The sequence below is a fragment of the Thamnophis elegans genome, chromosome Z, assembly GCF_009769535.1.
Source record: "Thamnophis elegans isolate rThaEle1 chromosome Z, rThaEle1.pri, whole genome shotgun sequence".
Lineage (NCBI taxonomy): Eukaryota > Metazoa > Chordata > Lepidosauria > Squamata > Colubridae > Thamnophis > Thamnophis elegans.
In genome coordinates, this window is record NC_045558.1 from 13655283 (window position 1) to 13674782 (window position 19500).

The 19500-nt window shown below is 39.6% G+C and overlaps 1 protein-coding gene across 3 annotated transcripts in view; it reads right to left on the minus strand.

Moving 5' to 3' along the window:
• DIP2C (disco interacting protein 2 homolog C) overlaps positions 1 to 19500 on the minus strand; it is a 369519-nt gene that overhangs the window by 21318 nt on the left and 328701 nt on the right. For 2 of the 3 annotated variants that reach the window (XM_032234885.1, XM_032234886.1), the window contains 10 exons: positions 19017 to 19131; positions 14410 to 14611; positions 13183 to 13292; positions 12052 to 12132; positions 10178 to 10301; positions 8914 to 9035; positions 7650 to 7761; positions 7441 to 7550; positions 5620 to 5750; positions 994 to 1162 (listed from right to left, as the gene is read on the minus strand). In XM_032234885.1, the coding sequence (XP_032090776.1) occupies positions 994 to 1162; positions 5620 to 5750; positions 7441 to 7550; positions 7650 to 7761; positions 8914 to 9035; positions 10178 to 10301; positions 12052 to 12132; positions 13183 to 13292; positions 14410 to 14611; positions 19017 to 19131 (1276 nt within the window). Of the gene's footprint in view, positions 1 to 993; positions 1163 to 2788; positions 3777 to 5619; positions 5751 to 7440; positions 7551 to 7649; positions 7762 to 8913; positions 9036 to 10177; positions 10302 to 12051; positions 12133 to 13182; positions 13293 to 14409; positions 14612 to 19016; positions 19132 to 19500 lie in introns of those variants that run through there. The other variant, XM_032234888.1, reaches the window with a different exon arrangement.

Below are 19500 nucleotides of genomic sequence, written 5' to 3' on the forward strand. Positions count from 1 at the left end.
CCCAACCTTGGCACTTTTAAAATATGTGTATTTCAACTCCCAGAATTCCCCAGGCAACACACTGGCTGAGGAATTTCGGGTATTGAAAGTGACACGGTATAGCATGCTGTTAGGAAATTCTGGGAGTTGTATTATTCCATATATCTTAAAGTTGTTACAGTCTCATCTACCTATAATTCTGCATTAGGGAGAATAGAGAGTGTTAATTGTTTTTAGTTTACCCCTTCTAAAAGCCACACAAATTTAATTCTTAAACTGTGATCCTGTTTTGAACAGATATAGGATGGAACAATAATTATAATGCAACTTGTTAGCCACTTTGAACCCCATTTGTTAGAGAAATGGGAGGAAAGGCTCAGCATGGCTTAAAAACCTTAAACTCTAAAGAGAGTCTACAAGTGGAAAGTTGAAAGGGTGTGAGCTCACATACCAAGCTATGATTTAATTTTGACTAAATTCACATAAAGTGGAAAGTAGAATTCTACTTGCTTAGGTAAATGTATACATCAGTCCTTGATTCACAAAGACAATTGTTTATCAACTATATGTAATACCAGGGATCGGCAACCTTAAACACTTAAAGAACCACAAAGGTCCTAACTGGAAGCCCCCCGTTCAATTTTGGAGCTGACTGGAAGTCCAGTTTCCCCACCATAGAGCCTCCTCCTAGTGTGGCATCCTTTTTCCTCTACCTGTCCTAACCGAAAGCCCTATCAATTACGGTGTTGCTAGCAAAACCCGCCCCTTGCCATAGAGTCTCTTCCTAGTGCGGCCTGCTTCCCCCTCCCCCTAACCAGAAGCTCCTCTCAAAACTGTGGTGCTGACTGGTGACAGGGAGCCACAGCAGAGGGATGAAAGTGCCACATGTGGCTCCAGAGCCACAGGTTGATGACCTCTGATATATACAGTGATATCAAATGGGGAGAAGAAGCTCAGGCAACATAGGCTGTAGGGGGCGGGGGGGGGGAAAGGAAGTGAACAAGGATTCCTCACCTTCAAAGATTCTGTTTGTGAACCAAGGCCCTTGGTGCAAAGCTCCATAACCGAGTAGGAACAAAAGGTATCTCTTACTTTGTACTGGCTCACAGCCAGGAGCCATAGAGCAGGTGTAGTTTCCAATTCTGAGGGAGGAATTAAAATAGACTGGTGTCCTGAATAAACGCTGTAAAGACACAAGATTGGTTAATGCCATGACGAGAAATCTATCTTGAGACCAGAAGATGTCAAATTGAAAAGGAAATTATTTTTCAAAATTATGGAAGGAGACAGCTCTCCCTGGCAGCTTTTAGCTCAAGGTTGGACAATCTGAAGCCCTCCAGATGTTACTCAATTAGTTTCCAATTGCTCCATCAAGAATAGCCAATGGTCAGGGATCTTGTCTACTAAAGCAGTGCAGCAACTACCAGAGGGCTACAGTTTCCCCATAGCTCGTAAATCTTAGAAATCAAAACAGTGGCAACAAATATATATTCCAGAGGAAAAAAGTCAAACAAAATGAGCAAGCTTTAAATCAGTTTATGTGAAGAGAGAGACCCAGTGGTCAGAAGTTTATTTTGCTTACATTAGATAGTTTTTCAATAGTAGCATGAAGATGGCAAGCTCCCTGTGATGAATTACTACTGCTGTCAAGAATACTCCCTTGAGGAAATATTCTTTAGAAAGCAATTGTTAGAAGATTCTTCTTCTCTGGGATTTGAAACAAAACATGGATTGACTGAGCAAGTGGTTCAACCGACCAGATTGCTCACCTTGTGAAATGATTAACAAATAATGTCATAGGAATATAGGAATGTATTATAGGTGGCAAGGGAAGTCCTTTGCATACAAAAGAACCCCTCTTTGATCACTGAGAAATGGCTTGGAAATATCTTGTCACTTCCTTTTTCTGAATGTCATCCTATGCAATTCTGAGATTTCTAGATAGTTTGTAATTTAATTATTAATTGCATCTGATTCTGGTTGGCTTTTTAAGATCTAAACAGATAATGCTGCCTTCTAGATGGGATGTTTGCATATATCCTTTTTTTGCAGAATGAGAGAAACAGAAGAGGGCTTTTAATATACTGAAAGAATCTCTTGGTCTTTGCAGAAATTCAGTTAAAGGCATCCTATAAAAAACAAACAATCTAGATCTTATTTGAAACATACCACTCTAGAGGGAATTCCTAATCTTGTTTTATTATTTTATGATTTTGTTTCCATGAATTGCTATTTTTTAATTTGTTCTACATCCTTCCTTTTGGTGATATTTGCAAAAGTGCAGTGTTTCAAACCATCACGTTATTAACTCATGCTTTCAGTAGAATTTAAATGTGAATACTTCAATCATATTGCATATATGGTTGAAATCTACTATGGCTAGCCTATGCTATTTTAAACATTGATTGTTGCACACACAACAATGGATGGCTTCACACATTCCACCTAAACAAAACTGAACAATGCTACATTCAGTATGAGGTATGAACCAATTTTCTATCAAGGCAAGTTTATGTATAAAGGTAAAAGGTAAAGGTTCTCCTCGCACATATGTGCTAGTTGTTTCCGGCTCTAGGGGGGTGGTGCTCATCTCCGTTTCTATGCCGAGCAGCCAGCTCTGTCCAAAGACGTCTCCGTGGTCATGTGGCTGGCATGACTCAATGCCAAAGGTGCACGGAACACTGCTCCTTCCCACCAAAGGTGGTCCCTATTTTTCTACTTGAATTTTACCAGCTGCTAGGTTGGCAGAAGCTGGGACAAGTAACGGCAGCTCACTCCATTACATGGCACTAGGGATTTGAACCGCTGAACTGCCCACCTTCTGATCGACAAGCTCAGCGCTTTAGCCACTGAGCCATCGTGTCCTTTAAGTTTATGTATAACTTGATCTAAATGGATCTGGTTTATTGATAAAAGTTCACGTAGAACAGTACTAGCCTTTCCTAATTATGGAAGGCATGGAAGCCACAGATTCAATATTTTCAATTTTGAGCAGAAACACCATTTTAGGAACCTGCCCAGATCAAAATGAAAATGCTGGTCAAAGACCTGGATCTTCTGCATGAAAAGCAGTGCTCTCTCACCAGGTTAACAACCCTTACATGGCTGTTGTTAGTTTTGCAAAATTATTTATCCAAAAGAAAATTTAATATTTTAGTTTAAAGACTATCCGGGTAGTTCACAAATTTGCATATAAGTATGAATATTGAGCAATTAAAACAGCTCAGGTCCCACGTAAAAGAAATAAAACTTGGACAAATTAAACAAAAGACGTCAGGTGTTCCAGACTTCAAAATCAATACCAAACTGAACAGCTGCTAGAATAAGCATATTTAAAAAATCTTCCCAAACCCCAAAACATGGCAGGAGGGAAAAAATGACAATACAATGAAGCCCAGCACTATGTCTTTGGCACAAACAGCTAAAAGGTTTAGAAAGACTAATGTCCATGAACTCACGTTGGCCTGACAATTGTTGTTTTGCCCAGAATGCATCAATCTTTGACAAACATTTCCAGGAAATCCTGCTGGAGTGGGTGGCCAATTGATAGGAATCTGGAGAAATTTTGATAGAGGTCTATTGCTCTGCTTTGCAAGGTTTCTTTTCATTATTATTTTATACCCTTCGGGACATAAAATAAAAACAAAAACAAAACTTTGCAAAACCATGCAATACAGCCATGACTTACCAATGGCCTGGCTCCATGCTCCAAGGGGTTTTCCTTCGTAGTTTGAAAGTCCCAGAATGCTGCATTCTGGGACATCACAATGGAGCAGGCCAGCACAACTTCATAGCATCTATAACAGGGATAAACAGATGGTTTTGCTGTATTATTATGTTTTATATATAGGTCTAAATTTGGCTGCTTGTGCTCAGATTGCAAACCCTGGGTAACTAGGGTTCAATCCTTTTTTACACTCCTGTAGCAGTGATTAATGGCAATGATACCAAACTGGAATAAAAACAATGTTGTCCCAAACTGGTACTCTTTTTAAAAAAACACAATTTAAATTTACTTCAAGTGTGTTTACATGATCAAGAACGTCATCAGAGAGCTTTTAAGAGAGCTGCAACTCTTGAAATAAGAGTTTATCAACCCTGTATTTGTTCTAATGCCTATGCAACAGAGTTGAGAATTCAGTTTCAAAATGTATGCTAAGAATCAGGTAGTCCTCAACTTATGGCCACAATTGAGCCCCAATTGTATATTGCTAAGCGAGGCATTTGTTAAGTGAATTTTGCCCTGTTCTATGACCTTTCTTGCCATAGTTGTTAACTGAATCATTGCAGTTGTTAAGTTAGTAACATGGTTGATAAGTGGCTTCCCCATTGACTTTGCTTGTCAGAAAGTCGTAAAAGAGAAGCACATGACAGCAAAATGTCGTAAATATGAACCACTTGCCTTCAAATTTTGACCACATGGGAATGGTTGTAAAGGTGAAAAACGGTCATAGGTCATTTTTTTCCAGTGCTGTTCTAACTTTGAATGGTCACTAAACGGATGGTTATAAATCAAGGACTACCTGTAAAAAAATGTCTGTGATAGACAGACATCAATGATTTGCATATCCCTTTTCTCTATATTAAAAGTTGGAAATGTAGTTTTTGAAATAAGATTCTTAGAATCTCTTAGCAGAAATGATATTGGAGTTCTTTTTCAGGAAATGCTTTTGGAACAATACCTATAAACAAGTTTAGCAGGAAGCAAAAGGACATTTTGTGTTAAGTTTCCAATTGCTTAAAATATTTAGGAAAACTGGGAGAGGCAGATGAACTTAAATCCTGCACATTAAAGAGAAAATGGGTTGAAGGTTTTCTTCCCTTTCAGTGGACAAGATCATCTTACTAGCCTCCCCCTCTTTATATCCTTTTGCTAACAATGAATTACAGATTTTATTTCCCAATTTGGTATATGCCACACTCATGTAATGTTTCGGTAGCCAAAGCAGCTTTATCCACAGGGAGAGATTAGCCAGTTTGGAGAAATGTCAAGAACTGTGCTGAAAAAAAAAAGAAGAAGAATGGGTGTGATATTCCATTAAAAGCACTCCAGTGAGTGGCAACATGGAATAGTATGAATGAAAAAAAGAATGGTTGTCTTAAACTCTGAAGAGGATTGTTTCACACAGCAATATTTTCTTGTAACTAGTTAAAATACTCACTTGCTCAAATATAGTAAGATACCATGACTCAGTTTACCCTGTTTATTTTGCCTCTAGAACAGATAGGCTGGTCTTCAAACTTACATCTAACTTCACTCTTTGCTTTGATGTCAATTGATCCTTTTCCTGGGAGATGATTCACTGGATCCCTGCCCTACGTACACATACACACAGAGTCTAGCAAGGGGTGAAATTCAGCAGGTTCTGGAAAACTGGTAGCGGAAATTTTGAGTAGTTTGGAGAACCGGCAAATACTACCTCTGGCTGGCCCCAGAGTGAGGTGGGAATAGAGATTTTGAAGTATCATTCCCCCAGGCGTGGGGTGGGAATATCCTTCCCCTGCCATGCCCACCAAGCCATGCCCACAGAACCAGTAGTAAAAAAAAAATTGATTTTCACCACTGGTCTAACAGTAATGTCCTGCCACTTCCAAAAAAAAAAAAAAAGATACTTGACAGTTCCCATCAGGAAAACCTACCTACAGAGGCACCAAAGGACAAACCCCAGTCCACAATAGGGATCCAAACAAATTGCAACTTCTCTAGAAGGATAAAGTTCACACTGCAGCTTAATAGAACGACAGAAGGCACTAGTGGCTGCATGAGACATCTGTAAGAAGAAGGGAGAGAGAGGAAACATTAATCAAAATGATAAATAAACTATGCCATTCTATGGGGTTGTTTCTGAAGCACTGCCAGATCTTAAGTTAGTAACAGAATGAAAATAATCATCCCCCCCGCATCCCTTCTCTCCGTACTCTCATTTCTATCTCTTTAGAAGCAAATCTTCACTGAATCTTTTCCACGCTATTAAGATGCACTAGTGCATAAGACGCACCAAGATTTTGAAAAGGTAAGTAAGAAAAAAAAAGTTTTTGTCCTCCCCGGCCCCCAGGAGCACTCTGCAGGCTTCAGCAAGGCTAGGGGTGGCGAAAATGCCCCAAATTTTGTGAAAAACGGGTGGAAAACAGGCCTTTTCCTACAAAAACTGGGATTTTTGCCTTCCCCCAGCCCTGCTGAAGCCTGCAGAGTGCTGCTGGGGAAGGCAAAAATGCCTCCATTTTCACCCTTTTTTTGCAAAAATGGGGGCATTTTTGCCTTCCCTCAGCCCTGCTGTAGCCTGTAGAGTGCTTCTACAGAGCTGGGGGAAGGCAAAAACGCTTCCATTTTTTTGCAAAAATTGCATAAGGGGGCAGGGCTTTGGGAGGCCAAAAATGGCTATAGTTGATATATAAGACGCATCAATATTTCCATACTCTTTTTTTTTGGGGGGGGGGGAATCTTATACTCCGAAGAATACAGTAAAATGTTTTCAAAGAAGAACTATCAATCAACGCGGCAAACGAAAAACAAACAGAAAGTGACTCATTGTGGTTTTGATTTCTAGGTTATAATCCAGAACTGCTGGAAACTACATGGAACCCTGAAGAGGAGGGTAAAAATAGAAAGTGCTACAGATGGCATAGGTCAATAAAAGACCAAATGCTTAACATGAAAAAAAGGTAAGGATCTCGTACTGCTGTCAGTTAAAGAATGTTCTACCACATGAAAAAAACCTCAAAAATTAGCTCTTGCTGTCTTGGCTTTATCCTAGGGTCACAATATTACCATATTTTTCGGAGTATAAAACACACTGGAGTATAAGATGCACCAAGGTTTTGAAGAGGCAAATAAAAAAAGTTTTTGCACTCTACATGCCTCCCCAAAATGGCCGTTTTTTCCTAACCCCGTTTTTTTTTCTTCAAAAAAGGGCATGACTAGCCTTTAGGAGGCTTGTTGAGTGCTCAGGGGGTTGGGGTGGGGGGCAAAAATGCTGCATTGAGTGTATAAATCATCCAGATTTCCAGCCTCTTTTGTGAGGGAAAAAGGTATGTCTTATACTCTGAAAAATACAGTAGGTATTGTACCTCCTATGAATATTACAGAAAAATAGAGCCCCCCTAAAAATAAAATAATAAATCATGGAAGCAGCAGTTAGGGAAAAATAAGTGATGCAGTGGTTAGAGTGTTGTACTGCTGGCTACTCCTGCTGATCACCAACTACCAGCAGTTTGGCAGATCAAATCTCACAAGGCTCAAGGTTGACTCAGCCTTCCATTCTTCAGAGGTGGGTAAAATGAGGACGCAGAGTGTTGGGGGTGATATGCTGACTCTGTAAACCGCTTAGAGAGCGCTGTGAAGCACTGTGAAGCGGTATGTAAGTCTAAATGCTATTGCTATTGCTGTATTTTTTCTTGTTCTTCCCCTACACGTGTCTTATCCAGATGTAGATCTTGACTTATCCAGTGTGTAATTCTTACCTTCACCCCTGCTAACATTCCAGTTGTAGATACACTGAAATCGAGATAAGCTAGCATGTCAGGATTCGAAGGTTTGAAGATCTGAGGAGGCCGTTTCTTTGGCAAATCGTCTACGAAGAAAAAGGGAATCATGATTCTTGTGACATTGTGAAAGATGGAAAAATTCGCAACAGAACAAAGATGCATAACAAAACAAACATACAACATACCTGTGTCTAATATAGGTGGCCATGTTCTGACATCCACTGCTGCCGCCGCCTCCCGAGACCGTAATAATTTACAAATTAATTGTGTTGTCATTAAACAAGCAGAGCGACTCACCTGGGAATTTCAACAGAAAGAGAAAGAAAAGATTTAAATCTCTTTTCTTCTTCTTTTCTAGACTTTTTTTTGTTCAATCATATCCCAATTTTGGAGACTGTATAGACAGGTTCTTGCAGTTTTCTTGCCAAAGTTTTTAGAAATAGTTTGCCATTGCCTCCTTCCTAGGGTTGATAAGAATGTGGCTGGATCAAGATCCCCCAGGAGGCTTTGTGTCTAAGGCAGGACTAGAACTCACAGTTTTCCTGTTTCTACTCAGATGCTGTAACTATTACAGACAACTGGCTGTTTGCTTCACATTACAAGTCAACATATTTCACCTTTTATAAAGTACATCTTCAGTTTAAAAAGAACATCTCACTACTCCAAATGTTTTCAAGTTAAGACGTACAATAGAGATTCCCCCCACTCCTGGCCAAAAAATTCTGTGATGAGGTGGAATGCAGCCACTATATCAATAAAGGAGAATATTTATAGCTCAGGATTAAAATGATGGATCCTTGGTGTTCTCCTGAGTTTGCTTGCTTTTGCAGATGTTTCATTATCCAAACTAGGTAACACCATCAATGCTAGCAAAGAGTGCTGTTTGTTTATATCCTGGTGTCTTGCCTTTCTGTGTCTTAGGGTGTTCTTAGGGATTCTTTGGTTGGGCTGTTTACTGATGGCTCTTCAGCAGTTTCTTGATTGGGGTATTTCTTACTTGATTGTTGGTCTGAAGTTAACCTTGGAGTTAATCTATTCTGATCTGAGTGCTCATTACTGCTGGAGAAGTTCTGGAGTCTTTTTGTTCTCTTTTGGGATGGTTAATTGTTTCTTTTGCATAGCCTATAAATGTTGTTAATGTCAGAGTGCCAGGCTTCTAGAATTTCCCTGGCATTTTTGGATTTGGCCTGGACTAGGATGGTCACAGTTTCCCAATTGTAACTATGGTTAAATCTATCTATACATTGTGCAGCCATTATACTTACTATATCCCCCAAACCTCAAAGCAATTCCTCTCTGGGCCCAAAAGTTTTAATTCTTAACCCTTGTTATGTCCTTGCTCCACCAAAATCTATTCCTCATTGCCCAGGGGGACAAAAAATGCAATTCCAGGATGAAAAAGGCAATCTATGCATGTTCCAAGTTAATCATTATTAATGGCCCACTGACCTCCACAATCATCTTCACTGTGGGTAAGGTTGTTGCAATGTTTTGTGGATGGGGAGGCCGAACTGTTATTGGCACACAGCCAGCATATAAACATCCATAAAATGCAGCAATCAGATCTATGCCTGGATGGGACAAAAATAGGCATGACTGGTTAGCCAGGAAGAAAGCAAAATAAGAGTAATTTCTTAGAATACCTGTATAATTCCACCTTCCCTAAACTAATGCTGTTCAGATGTGTTGGGAATACAACCTACATTGAAATGTATCTTCAATTTTATATCCACTTACCTAGAAGTAAGGATCACTGAACTCACTGGGTCTAACATCTGAACAGACATGCATAAGATTGTGTTGTTAAAAGGAGAGAGAAAGAGAAAGAAAGAAGACGTGTACAGTTTACTTCTACTGAAATGATCTGAATTCATTTGGCTTTAGATGAGCAGATTTCTCATACAATTGTGAATTTCATTTAGCTGCTGGAGGCAGAATTTGTTTCTCTAGCTCTCTCACTGAGTAAACCTGTACATGAAATTCAGCTCTTTATCCCTTGTGCTTGTGAGATGGGGGATCCTTTCTTCATTGTTCCATAGCAATTCTGCTTTGGAAGTCAGTGCATTTAAGCCACTACATATTCAACATAAGCTGAAGTTGTAGGCCAATGTTTTTCAACCTTGGTAACTTTATATTTTTAACTTTAAGACAAATGGACTTCAAATCTCAGAATTTCCCATCCAGCACTGGGGAAGCATTGCTAGTTGGGGAATTATGGGAGTTGAAGTCCATACATGTTAAGTTGTCAAGATTGACAAATATTGCTCTATACTGAAGCAATTTTGGTTGAAATGAGTAACGACAAGAGGAAATAAAAAAATGTTAGACACCCCCAAATCCCATTGAGAGCTACAAGAACTGGTCTAACAACCCATACAGTGAAAGACAAACAGTGATGAAAGAGGAATGAGAAATTTTGGAGTATAATCCTACAAATTCACTGTATATAGCAATCAGAAAGAGCTATAATTGAAGCAAAAATATTTGTACTCTTCAATCTTCCAACCAATCTTCCAACCAATCTTCCAACCAACCTTCCAACCAACCTTCCAACCAACCTTCCAACCAACCAACCAACCAACCAACCAACCAACCAACCAACCAACCAACCAACCAACCAACCAACCAACCTTATTTATGCATCAGTCAAGGATTTTATAGATAGAACAACATTGTTAGAGAATTGCAACTAAAGTATGCTTGTACAATTTACCTGGTGGGTAGACTAAAGCAACATGATCACCATCTTGCAAATGACCCCTTTCCATCAACATTACTGCTATCTTTTCAGCTCGTTTATGTAGCTGGACACAGGTGAGAGAATTTGCTATTGTCCCCTTCATTAAGAAAAAAAAAAGTAGAGACAAAGAAGAAGAAATTTAAATATGCAGCTTTTTATTCATTAACTGAGTTATTGACCTTAGCCTCTGAAACTAGATTAGTGATATAAATGCCACATATTCATTTAATTTTAAACTGGGGGGAAAAAAAACCAAAGGAAGCAAAACCTATATCTTGATTAGGTCAGTTGAAAGGTAGACTTTAGAGCTTTTTGCCTGATTAACTATAAAGTGAACTATTTTTTTCCCCAGGAAATTATAGCCACCACTGAAGAATATTTCAAAATAACCCACACTGAAATTTAGTAAGGATATAACATGAGTAACTGAGTGCTAGCTATTAGTAATCACTGTTTTCAAATGGTAAAGTGGTTTGAAGCAAGCCTTAACAAAACCCTAACAGCTTCAGATTTTTCAAAAGTAAGAAATTATCGATGTCATAGAGAGAAATTACATTAGATTGCCTCCCAAGCGGTACCATTTACGGATGCAGTTTGTACAAGTCCATATTCTAGACTATTATTTCTTAGTTTAATTCAATTTCATGCCACCTGACTCCAGAGCAATTTTGGGCAGTTCATGAGACCCAAAGTACAATAAAAACAACATAATAACAGGCATTGCGCAAAAGCCAGGCTAGAATAGAACAAAATGGCAATTCCAGCAACAACTAAAACTCCTATAACAAGGGTGTCAAACTGCATTTCTTCAAGGGCCAGATCAGCATTATACTTCTTCTCTACGTGCAGCCCCCTCTGTCCTGTTTTTGGCCTTCAGGGCTTCCAGCAGTAGTCTTCCAGGCAAAAAGGTTTTGGCCGGTAGAGGCACTGCGGGCTGATCCATTGATATTTCCAGGCTGGACTTGTGGTCCGGATTTAACCACACAGTGGGCCTTGAATTTGACACCCTATAACCATGATGGCGAACCTAAGGCACACATGCCAGAAGTGGTACCCAGAGCCCTCTCTGTGGGCACGCGCATTGTCGGCAGCTGCTCTTCTGGTTTCCAGTGTGCCAGTCAGCTGGTCTACACAGGCACCAGAGCACTGGAAAATTGCCTGAAAACAGCCAAAAAACAGACCGTTTTCCAGGCGCTCTGTGAAGACCAGCTTGCAAAGACCATTACAAAAATGCCCTGAAAAGGGCCCGAAAAATGCCCCCCCAAAACAGCCCAAAAAGAGGCATATGTGTGCCACTAAGCTGGTCTTCAGGTTTCCAGTGCTACGGCGCACGCACATGCACATAAATGCACATGCGTTCCGGTTTGGGCACTTGGTGTCAAAAAGGTTCGCCATCACTGCCATACAACATGGGGACATTCCAGCAACCTTACAGCACAGTGCTTTACAACACTCTCTAGGAGGTTTACACTGTTTTACATATTGCCCCCAACAATCTGGGTCCTCATTTTACCGACCTTAGAAAGATAGATGACTGAGTTGACCTTGAGCCCTTCAGGATTGAACTCCAGGCTGTGGGCAGAGTCAAATACAATATTGTATCTAACCATTGTGCCACCAGGACTTGTATCTATCCAAAAGCCTAGGAGAACAGCCAGGTCTTAATGGTTCTGTCAAAGGACTGGTTCATTGTAGGATACTCCTTTGTCATTTCAAATTTGGTTTTATTTTTAATAGTTCTGAGTTGCAAGTTTATTTATCATCATCATTATTTATTTAATTTGCATGTTGCCTAATTCACAGTGTTTCATAAACTTATAAATAAGAAAGCCAAAAAATATCCTTACCCTACAGTTTAGTAGAGTATAAAGCACATGGTCAGGAGTTGTCTGTGCCCTCCACTGTAAGACTTCTGAGAGGAATAAGAACTGGTGGGGAAAACAAGATAAAACATTAAAAAAGAGAGAAACATAAGAAACACAATTGCTTCTTTAAACATCTTTTAGGCCTAGAAAGAGTTCTCTTTTCGCTGAACTGCAAACTGCTACCAGTTTGACAGATTCATAGATATTATTACTATGAAGAAAAGAAATTTAAGGATGTTGACAGTAAAAATCTGAAAATACTTAAAAATCAGTAACATATAATAAACTGCTGACCTTTTTTCCAATTAGTCAACACAGGATTCAATTAATTCATTTTTGTTCTAAATAGACTGAAATTACCAGCAACTTAGAAGAACTGCATGTATGCACTGATGTGATCAGTGTGATGTGATCAGGAACAACATCCAATTAAAGGTAAAGGTTAAGATCTCCCTTATCCAGTCCGTGTCTGACTCTAGGGGGCAGCGGTCATCTCTGTTTCTTAGCCAAGGGAGTCAGCATTGTCCGAAGACATTTCCGTGGACATGTGGCCATCTTGACTCTATGCTGAGGCACACGGAAGGCTATTACCTTTCCGCCGAAGTGGTACCTATTTATCTACTTGCATTTGCTTGCTTTCGAACTGCTAGGTTTGCAGGAGCTGGGGCAAGTACCAGGAGCTCACTCTGTTGCATGGTGCTTAGGTCTCAAACCTGGACTGTTGGCTTTCCAGCTGGCAAGCTCAGCATTTTTAACCACTGAGCCATTACGCCCCTAATATATCCATTTTGTATTAAATATTTAAAATGGTCAGTTTTAAAACAGACAACTATACATAATGTGTAGTAAGTAGAAACACGAATACATATTTATCCAGAATTATATAAGACAAAAATAGCATATTTGCATCAGATCTGCAACTGTGATTTGACATAGGTTATATATGGTTTTGATGTTATATATTTAGCCTTAGAAAATACATCCCTTGATATAAATATTTGGTCTGAATATATGGACTCTCATATTCTCAGTTCTGAATGGAAGGAAAATTGCGGTAAGTATGCTCTTCTCTGCTCGTTATCCACTATACCTATGGAATATTTAGGGCTTTACCTTTCTAGCTTGATCATTATCTTCTATTTGTCCCAAATCTCTGCCGCTTGCCTGTGCAATCCTTTTTCCAGAGACCAGATTCCCCACCATCACAGAGGCAGGACCAATTTCTACAGTACATCAGGAAGATGGTGAAAGAAGAATTAAGAACTTCCTTTCCAGTGCAAAATTCATATTACTGTGCTTCCTCATCTAGACTGAAACTATCTCGTATGAAATCCCCTGCCATTTTAGCTGCAAATAATAGGAGCAGCTCCCAGCAAAATGAAATTACTGGATTATTATTATTAATATTATTATTATTTTGCTGTCCAATTCCTGCAGCTCAGATCTTGAAACTCTGATTTCCAAAAACTGGGTTGTTGTTTAAATGAGACAACATTTGGTCAGTTGGGATCACTACATTTGGTAATCTCATCTAGCATTTGAGGAGCAAGAGAGATTAGCTGAACCCAGACAATTTGAGATAACTAATAAAATAGGCTTTTGTAGATTTCCTCAGTAGATGGGAGTCAAAAAAATCCTCACCCCTTTCTAAGCCTTTCTGTAATGTAAACAAAAAATATAGCAGATTCATAGGAAAAGTACCAACTGTCTGAATTGCCAAAAGTATCTTTGTAACAGAGCACATAATCTTGTCTATCAAAGTGTTGCGGAGATACAGGAATCATACTGAAAGAGCTCTACTTGCTTTCTAGGTACAATTTAGAATACTGGATGTTAATACAGTTTAGGTCTTACTATTTGAGCTTCTCTATTTACTAATCTGTGTGAATTCTAAAATCTGCAGGAGTGGCTTTTCTAAAGTTCTCCCTATTCTGGTTTGATCCTTCTGCATCAAACTCAAACTACAGAATGCTGGTTCTTCATATTGCAATAATGCTCTGCCTCTAAGGATGCCTTACTTTTGCCAGACATTTCTTGGTAAAATTATCTGTTTTAATTTCTATCCATTTGTTATAAACTGCCTGAGGGACATTTTCAAACAGAAGGATGGTATATAATTAAATGAATAAAAAAATCCATAAAGCAAACCAATATTCCAATCACTGAGTTGAAAACTAACTAGCACACAGAACATCCAATCAAAAGGTCTTGAACTATGAGGAAATCTAGCTACTCTTATTTTTTTTATTTTTTTATTTATATGAAATTTATATATGGGACATCTCACTATCGAGTGACTTATCATGGGATCTCAACCCAAAATGCAAAAGTTAGACTTACCTGGTTGTTTCTGTCTTGGTTTAGGCAGATTTGTTACACAGGTGTGTGGACACATCAGTACATTACAGGGATGCAATGCTCCTTCAAGGAAGAGCTGTTTTGTTTCTGATAAGTGGATTCCACCAAGCGGAGTCTTTGGGAGTGTGTTTGCTGGTACCAAGGCTAGGCAGTAAACTCCTACTTGATGAATACTGTCTATAGCCTAGAAAAATAACATATAAAAAGAAGAAAATTACTATAAGGGTGGGAACAGGATTGAGTTGGTCAGCTCATAAGCACACAGATATCTAAAAAACCATGTAGCCACAGAAAGGAACTTTGGAACTCCCTACTAAATATGGGCTATGATTACACAATTATGTATCTACAATTTACTTAGCCATAATTTGTGATTGCTCCAATTTCATCTTTATGCAACAACAACAACAACAACAAAATCTCCCAGGCTGTGTTCACAGGGCCCAATGTTGCTAAAAGTCAGAAGTCTAAATTGTTGTCCAATTGCAGTTCAGTGTAGTATGTGAACTACAATGTCACCTAATCTAAATGTAAAGGTAGAAATAAAAAGTTAAATCAGTAAAAGTGACTTTGAATCATCAAGAAGTTATATAATTCTTGATCAACAAACCAGACAAAAGCCAGTCTAGAAAGCAAGAGAGTGAGTTCAAATCCCACCTTAGTCATGAAAGCTGGCTGGGTGACTTTGGGCCAAACATTTTCTCTCAGCCCAAACCCATCTCACAGGGTTGTTTGTTGTGGAGAAAATGGAAGGAGGAAGATGTGTTGGATATGTGCGCTACCTTGAGTTATTTGCAAAAACAGTAAAGACAGGATACAAATTTAAAAATGCACATTTTTCCTTGCCTGCTATGTAGATTTGCGGTACATTACAAATCAAGACTAATTTTATCTATAAGGATTCAAGAGATGAAGAAATGGTTTCAAAATCATAGATTTTGAGTGTCTAAGGAAGCAAAAGAAAGAACAAAATTATGTTCCTTTCTTACTCAGAGCAATTTGATTTTAACCTACCTACCTACCTACCTACCTACCTACCTACCTACCTACCTACCTACCTACCTATATATATCTATATATCTATATATCTATCGTCTATCTATCTATCTATCTATCTATCTATCTATCTATCTATCTATCTATCTATCTATTTATTTATCTATCGTCTATCTATCTATCTATCTATCTATCTATCTATCTATCCATCCGTCTATCTATCTATCTATCTATCTATCTATCCATCCGTCTATCTATCTATCTATCTATCTATCTATCTATCTATCTATCTATCTATCTATCGCGCTGTGTGTGTGTGTGTGTGTGTGTGTGTGTGTGTGTCCCAGCATAACTTTGGAACGCCTCAAGCAATTTCAACAAAACCTGGTACACAGATGACTTATTTTCTGGAGAAAAATACTGTGGGGGATAAGAAACCTCTAACACCCTTCAGGGTGTGTGTTCTGTTAAAATGGAGCTTGTTGCACCTTTAAATGGCATCTACTGTACTGCCGTAAAATAGCTTCTACTGTACAGTGCAGTGGAGTTGCCATGGTAATAGCTCCACAGTACTCCACAGTAGTAAGGGGGAAAATCCAACATCAGAAATTACATTTAGTCCCAACATTTCCCCCCTATAAATAATACCCTGGCAATGCCAGATTACCAGCTAGTATATACTAAATTCACACTGGTGAAACTCTATCCTTAAGTTAAGGTTTATCAATCAAAGGTCTCAAAAATATTGGCTCTCACTGGTACCCTAGAAAAATTGGCTATATAAAACAGAAGTGGACAATGTGCAACCTTCAGAAGGCTTTTCACAATGAAAAATACTAATTTTTAGATAACTGCTAAAAGCTGTTCATTCCTTCTCTTTCTGTTGTCTTCCTGAACCAGCAAGGAGAAATATTGAAGGGATGAACGGAGACTGTCATTCAATGTGATTCTTTTTGCTTTGGCTTAGCCTTAATCCACCAGATTTCTCTCAGCACAATACAATGTGATTGAGAAAACACAGCCATTGAGTGAAAAAGAGGCTCTTTCCCTACTTCTCTAAAACATTGCTAGAAGAGGGGACATAGATTGCTTCACTTTAACAGTTATTTAAAGAAATATAAACTGGACAGTGAAAAAGTCAGGCATTTCACCCCAAAACTGATGAAGGACATCAAGTTTGAGAGCCATTAAGAAGGGAATGTAATTTGCTGAACTGAATTCTACTAATACCCATCTACTCAAATTGCCAATGGGGATTGAATTTGAATTGAATTGAATTTATTTCATTTACATGCTGCCCTTTTCCCCGAAGGGGACTCAGGGCAGCTCACAATCCAAGTCAAAGGAAGGGGTACAAATAAAGAATAAAAAAGACGAACAAAACCATTCGAGGGGGGGGGGGCAAAAGCTCTTTAGCCCCAGGCCTGTCGGAATAGCCAGGTTTTAAGGGCTTTGCGGAAGGCCTGGAGGGTGGTGAGGGTTCGAATCTCCACAGGGAACTCGTTCCAGAGGGTTGGAGCAGCCACAGAGAAGGCTCTCCTCCGGGTGGTAACCAGTCGGCATTGGCCGGTGGATGGAATTTGGAGGAGGCCTAATTGTGGGATCTAATCGGTCTATTGAAGGTAATTGGCAGCAGGCAGTCTCTCAAGTACCCAGGTCCAATACCATGAAGGGCTTTATAAGTGACGACTAGCACCTTGAAGCGTATCTGAAGACCGATAGGCAGCCAGTGCAGCTTGCGGAGGATAGGTGTTATGTGGGTGAACCGAGGTGCACCCACAATCGCTCGTGCGGCTGCATTCTGGACAAGCTGAAGTCTCCGAATGCTCTTCAAGGGCTGCCCCATGTAGAGCACTATGTTGCAGTAGTCCAGTCTAGAGGTCACAAGGGCACGAGTGACTGTTGTGAGGGCCTCCTGGTTCAGGTAGGGACGCAACTGGTGCACCAGGCGAACCTGGGCAAATGCCCCCCTGGTCACAGCCGACAAGTGGTGTTCAAAAGTCAGCTGTGGGTCCAGGAGGACTCCCAAATTGCGAACCCTGTCTGAGGGGCGTACTGTTTGAACCCCAGCCTGAGAGATGGAAAACTTGGCCAATTAGTGGGAGGGAAACACACCAGCCACTCGGTCTTATCCGGATTGAGTGCAAGCTTGTTAACCCCCATCCAGACCCTAACAGCCTCGAGGCACTGGCACATCACGTCAATCGCTTCACTGAGTTGAAGCGGGATGAAGGCAACTTGAGTTTATGGACAAAGGGGAATAAAATTTGCATTATAAAAGGTAAGTAAAGACAAAGCTTTTCCCTGTCCACTCATGTATGACTCTAGGGGGCAGTGCTCATCTCCATTTCCTAGCTGAGGGAGCCAGCATTGTCCAAAGACACTTCCCTGGTCATGTGGCCAGCATGTCAAAGTCACACAGAACACTATTACCTTCTCACCAAAGTTGTACCTATTTATCCATTCGCATTGGCATGCTTTCAAACTGCTAGATGGGCACCCCCAGAAGAGAATTGTTATCATCTCTTTCCTGCTTAACAAAATCTACCTTTTCTACTCTCCCTATGTTCTTGCTTGAACTACCTTTCAAAACATCTATGGTTAATTCTTTTATATCCCTACTCATGATGCATCCTTCTTTGAGCAGCCTTGGTAGAATCTGGTATTATTATTGCATGCCACCATGTCATGTAGCCAAAATGTTGTAAACTGCCTGATTCCTTTCTGTCTTCCCCATCATTAGGTTTTCCCCTTCCTCAAGTGTTCCCCTGATGATGTTAGCTTGCAAGATCCTCACACTGATGCTTCCATAGACTGTGTAGTCCACAAAGGAATTTGGAGAGCTAAGTTGCTCTACTCTACTGTATTTATAAGACCTTGCTTGAATGCTCTAAAACTTTTATTTTGCTCCTTGTGTTTCCTCTGGCATTTACATGGATGTAAAAGAAAATATTTTCCGCAAAAGAGGAAGAGGTATATTATGGGCTATGGAAGTTCATGTACAACTACAGATGTCTTGCCCTTGTTCTGCAGAACAGTGAGGTGAGTATCCATCAAATTCTGCTTCTTCTTAAGTGGATATCCTATCCTTTCAATCACAAGCACAGCTCAAGAGAGCCCAACACACTAACCATAAAGCTGCAGAGTGGAAAGAATGCAATACTCGTAAGGCAATGCCATTACAGAATCAATAAACAGCCAATTAGTAAGCACTTGAAAATCAGTATTGTATAGTTCCTTCCCATTATTATAAGTTGTGTTTTTTCCACTCTGTTCTCTGAGTTTCTTAAAAGGCTCTGCACACCAACATTGCTGTAGCTGTTTTCAAAGATACAGCAATCATCTGTTCAGAAAACATAGGAGGGGCGGGGGAGAGTGGATTTTCATAGTTTAATTCAAAATTAGAAGAAAAATTCCAGGAAAAATTAACTAAGATCATCTGGAACAGGAATAAAGATTACTCTTTACCTAGATATGTTTTACCTCTGTTGGAAAATGCAATGAATACCTACGCTTTTACATAACAGGGAGCTACCTTGGCACATCATATCTTTCCATTTGACCCGGATGATTTATTGGTTTAGCAACTATACCTGCAGGACTCTGCTCATCCACTGAAAGCTGTCTTCTTCGGTAGAATCCGGTCTCTGCTCAGCCACAATGACTATTCGTTCATCATGAAGGACACTCACTGAAAATACTGCTATCCTGTGGGATGTGCAAACCAAGACATTTGCTGTTGGATAAAAAGACTAAGAGCCGAGCAATTCCTTTTCATGATTTTTGTGTGACTCAGTTCTCATTAGTTATGCAACAGAGAAGATTAGAGCCCAAGTTCTTTATTTCCTCTAGAAGACATCTGCACTGAACACCTACATAAGTTTAAAATAGAGCACTAACTGGAACAACTATTATAAAAGCAAGCTATGTTGGCTCTCCATAGAGTAATGCACCATCATTGCAAACAGTATTTCACTCTGAATACGTTCAGAATAATATTTACTAACCGAGGCAAAGAAAATAAGCATAACAAAGTCATTCCTGTCTATGTTTTTATTTAGAGAAATGAAAATATGC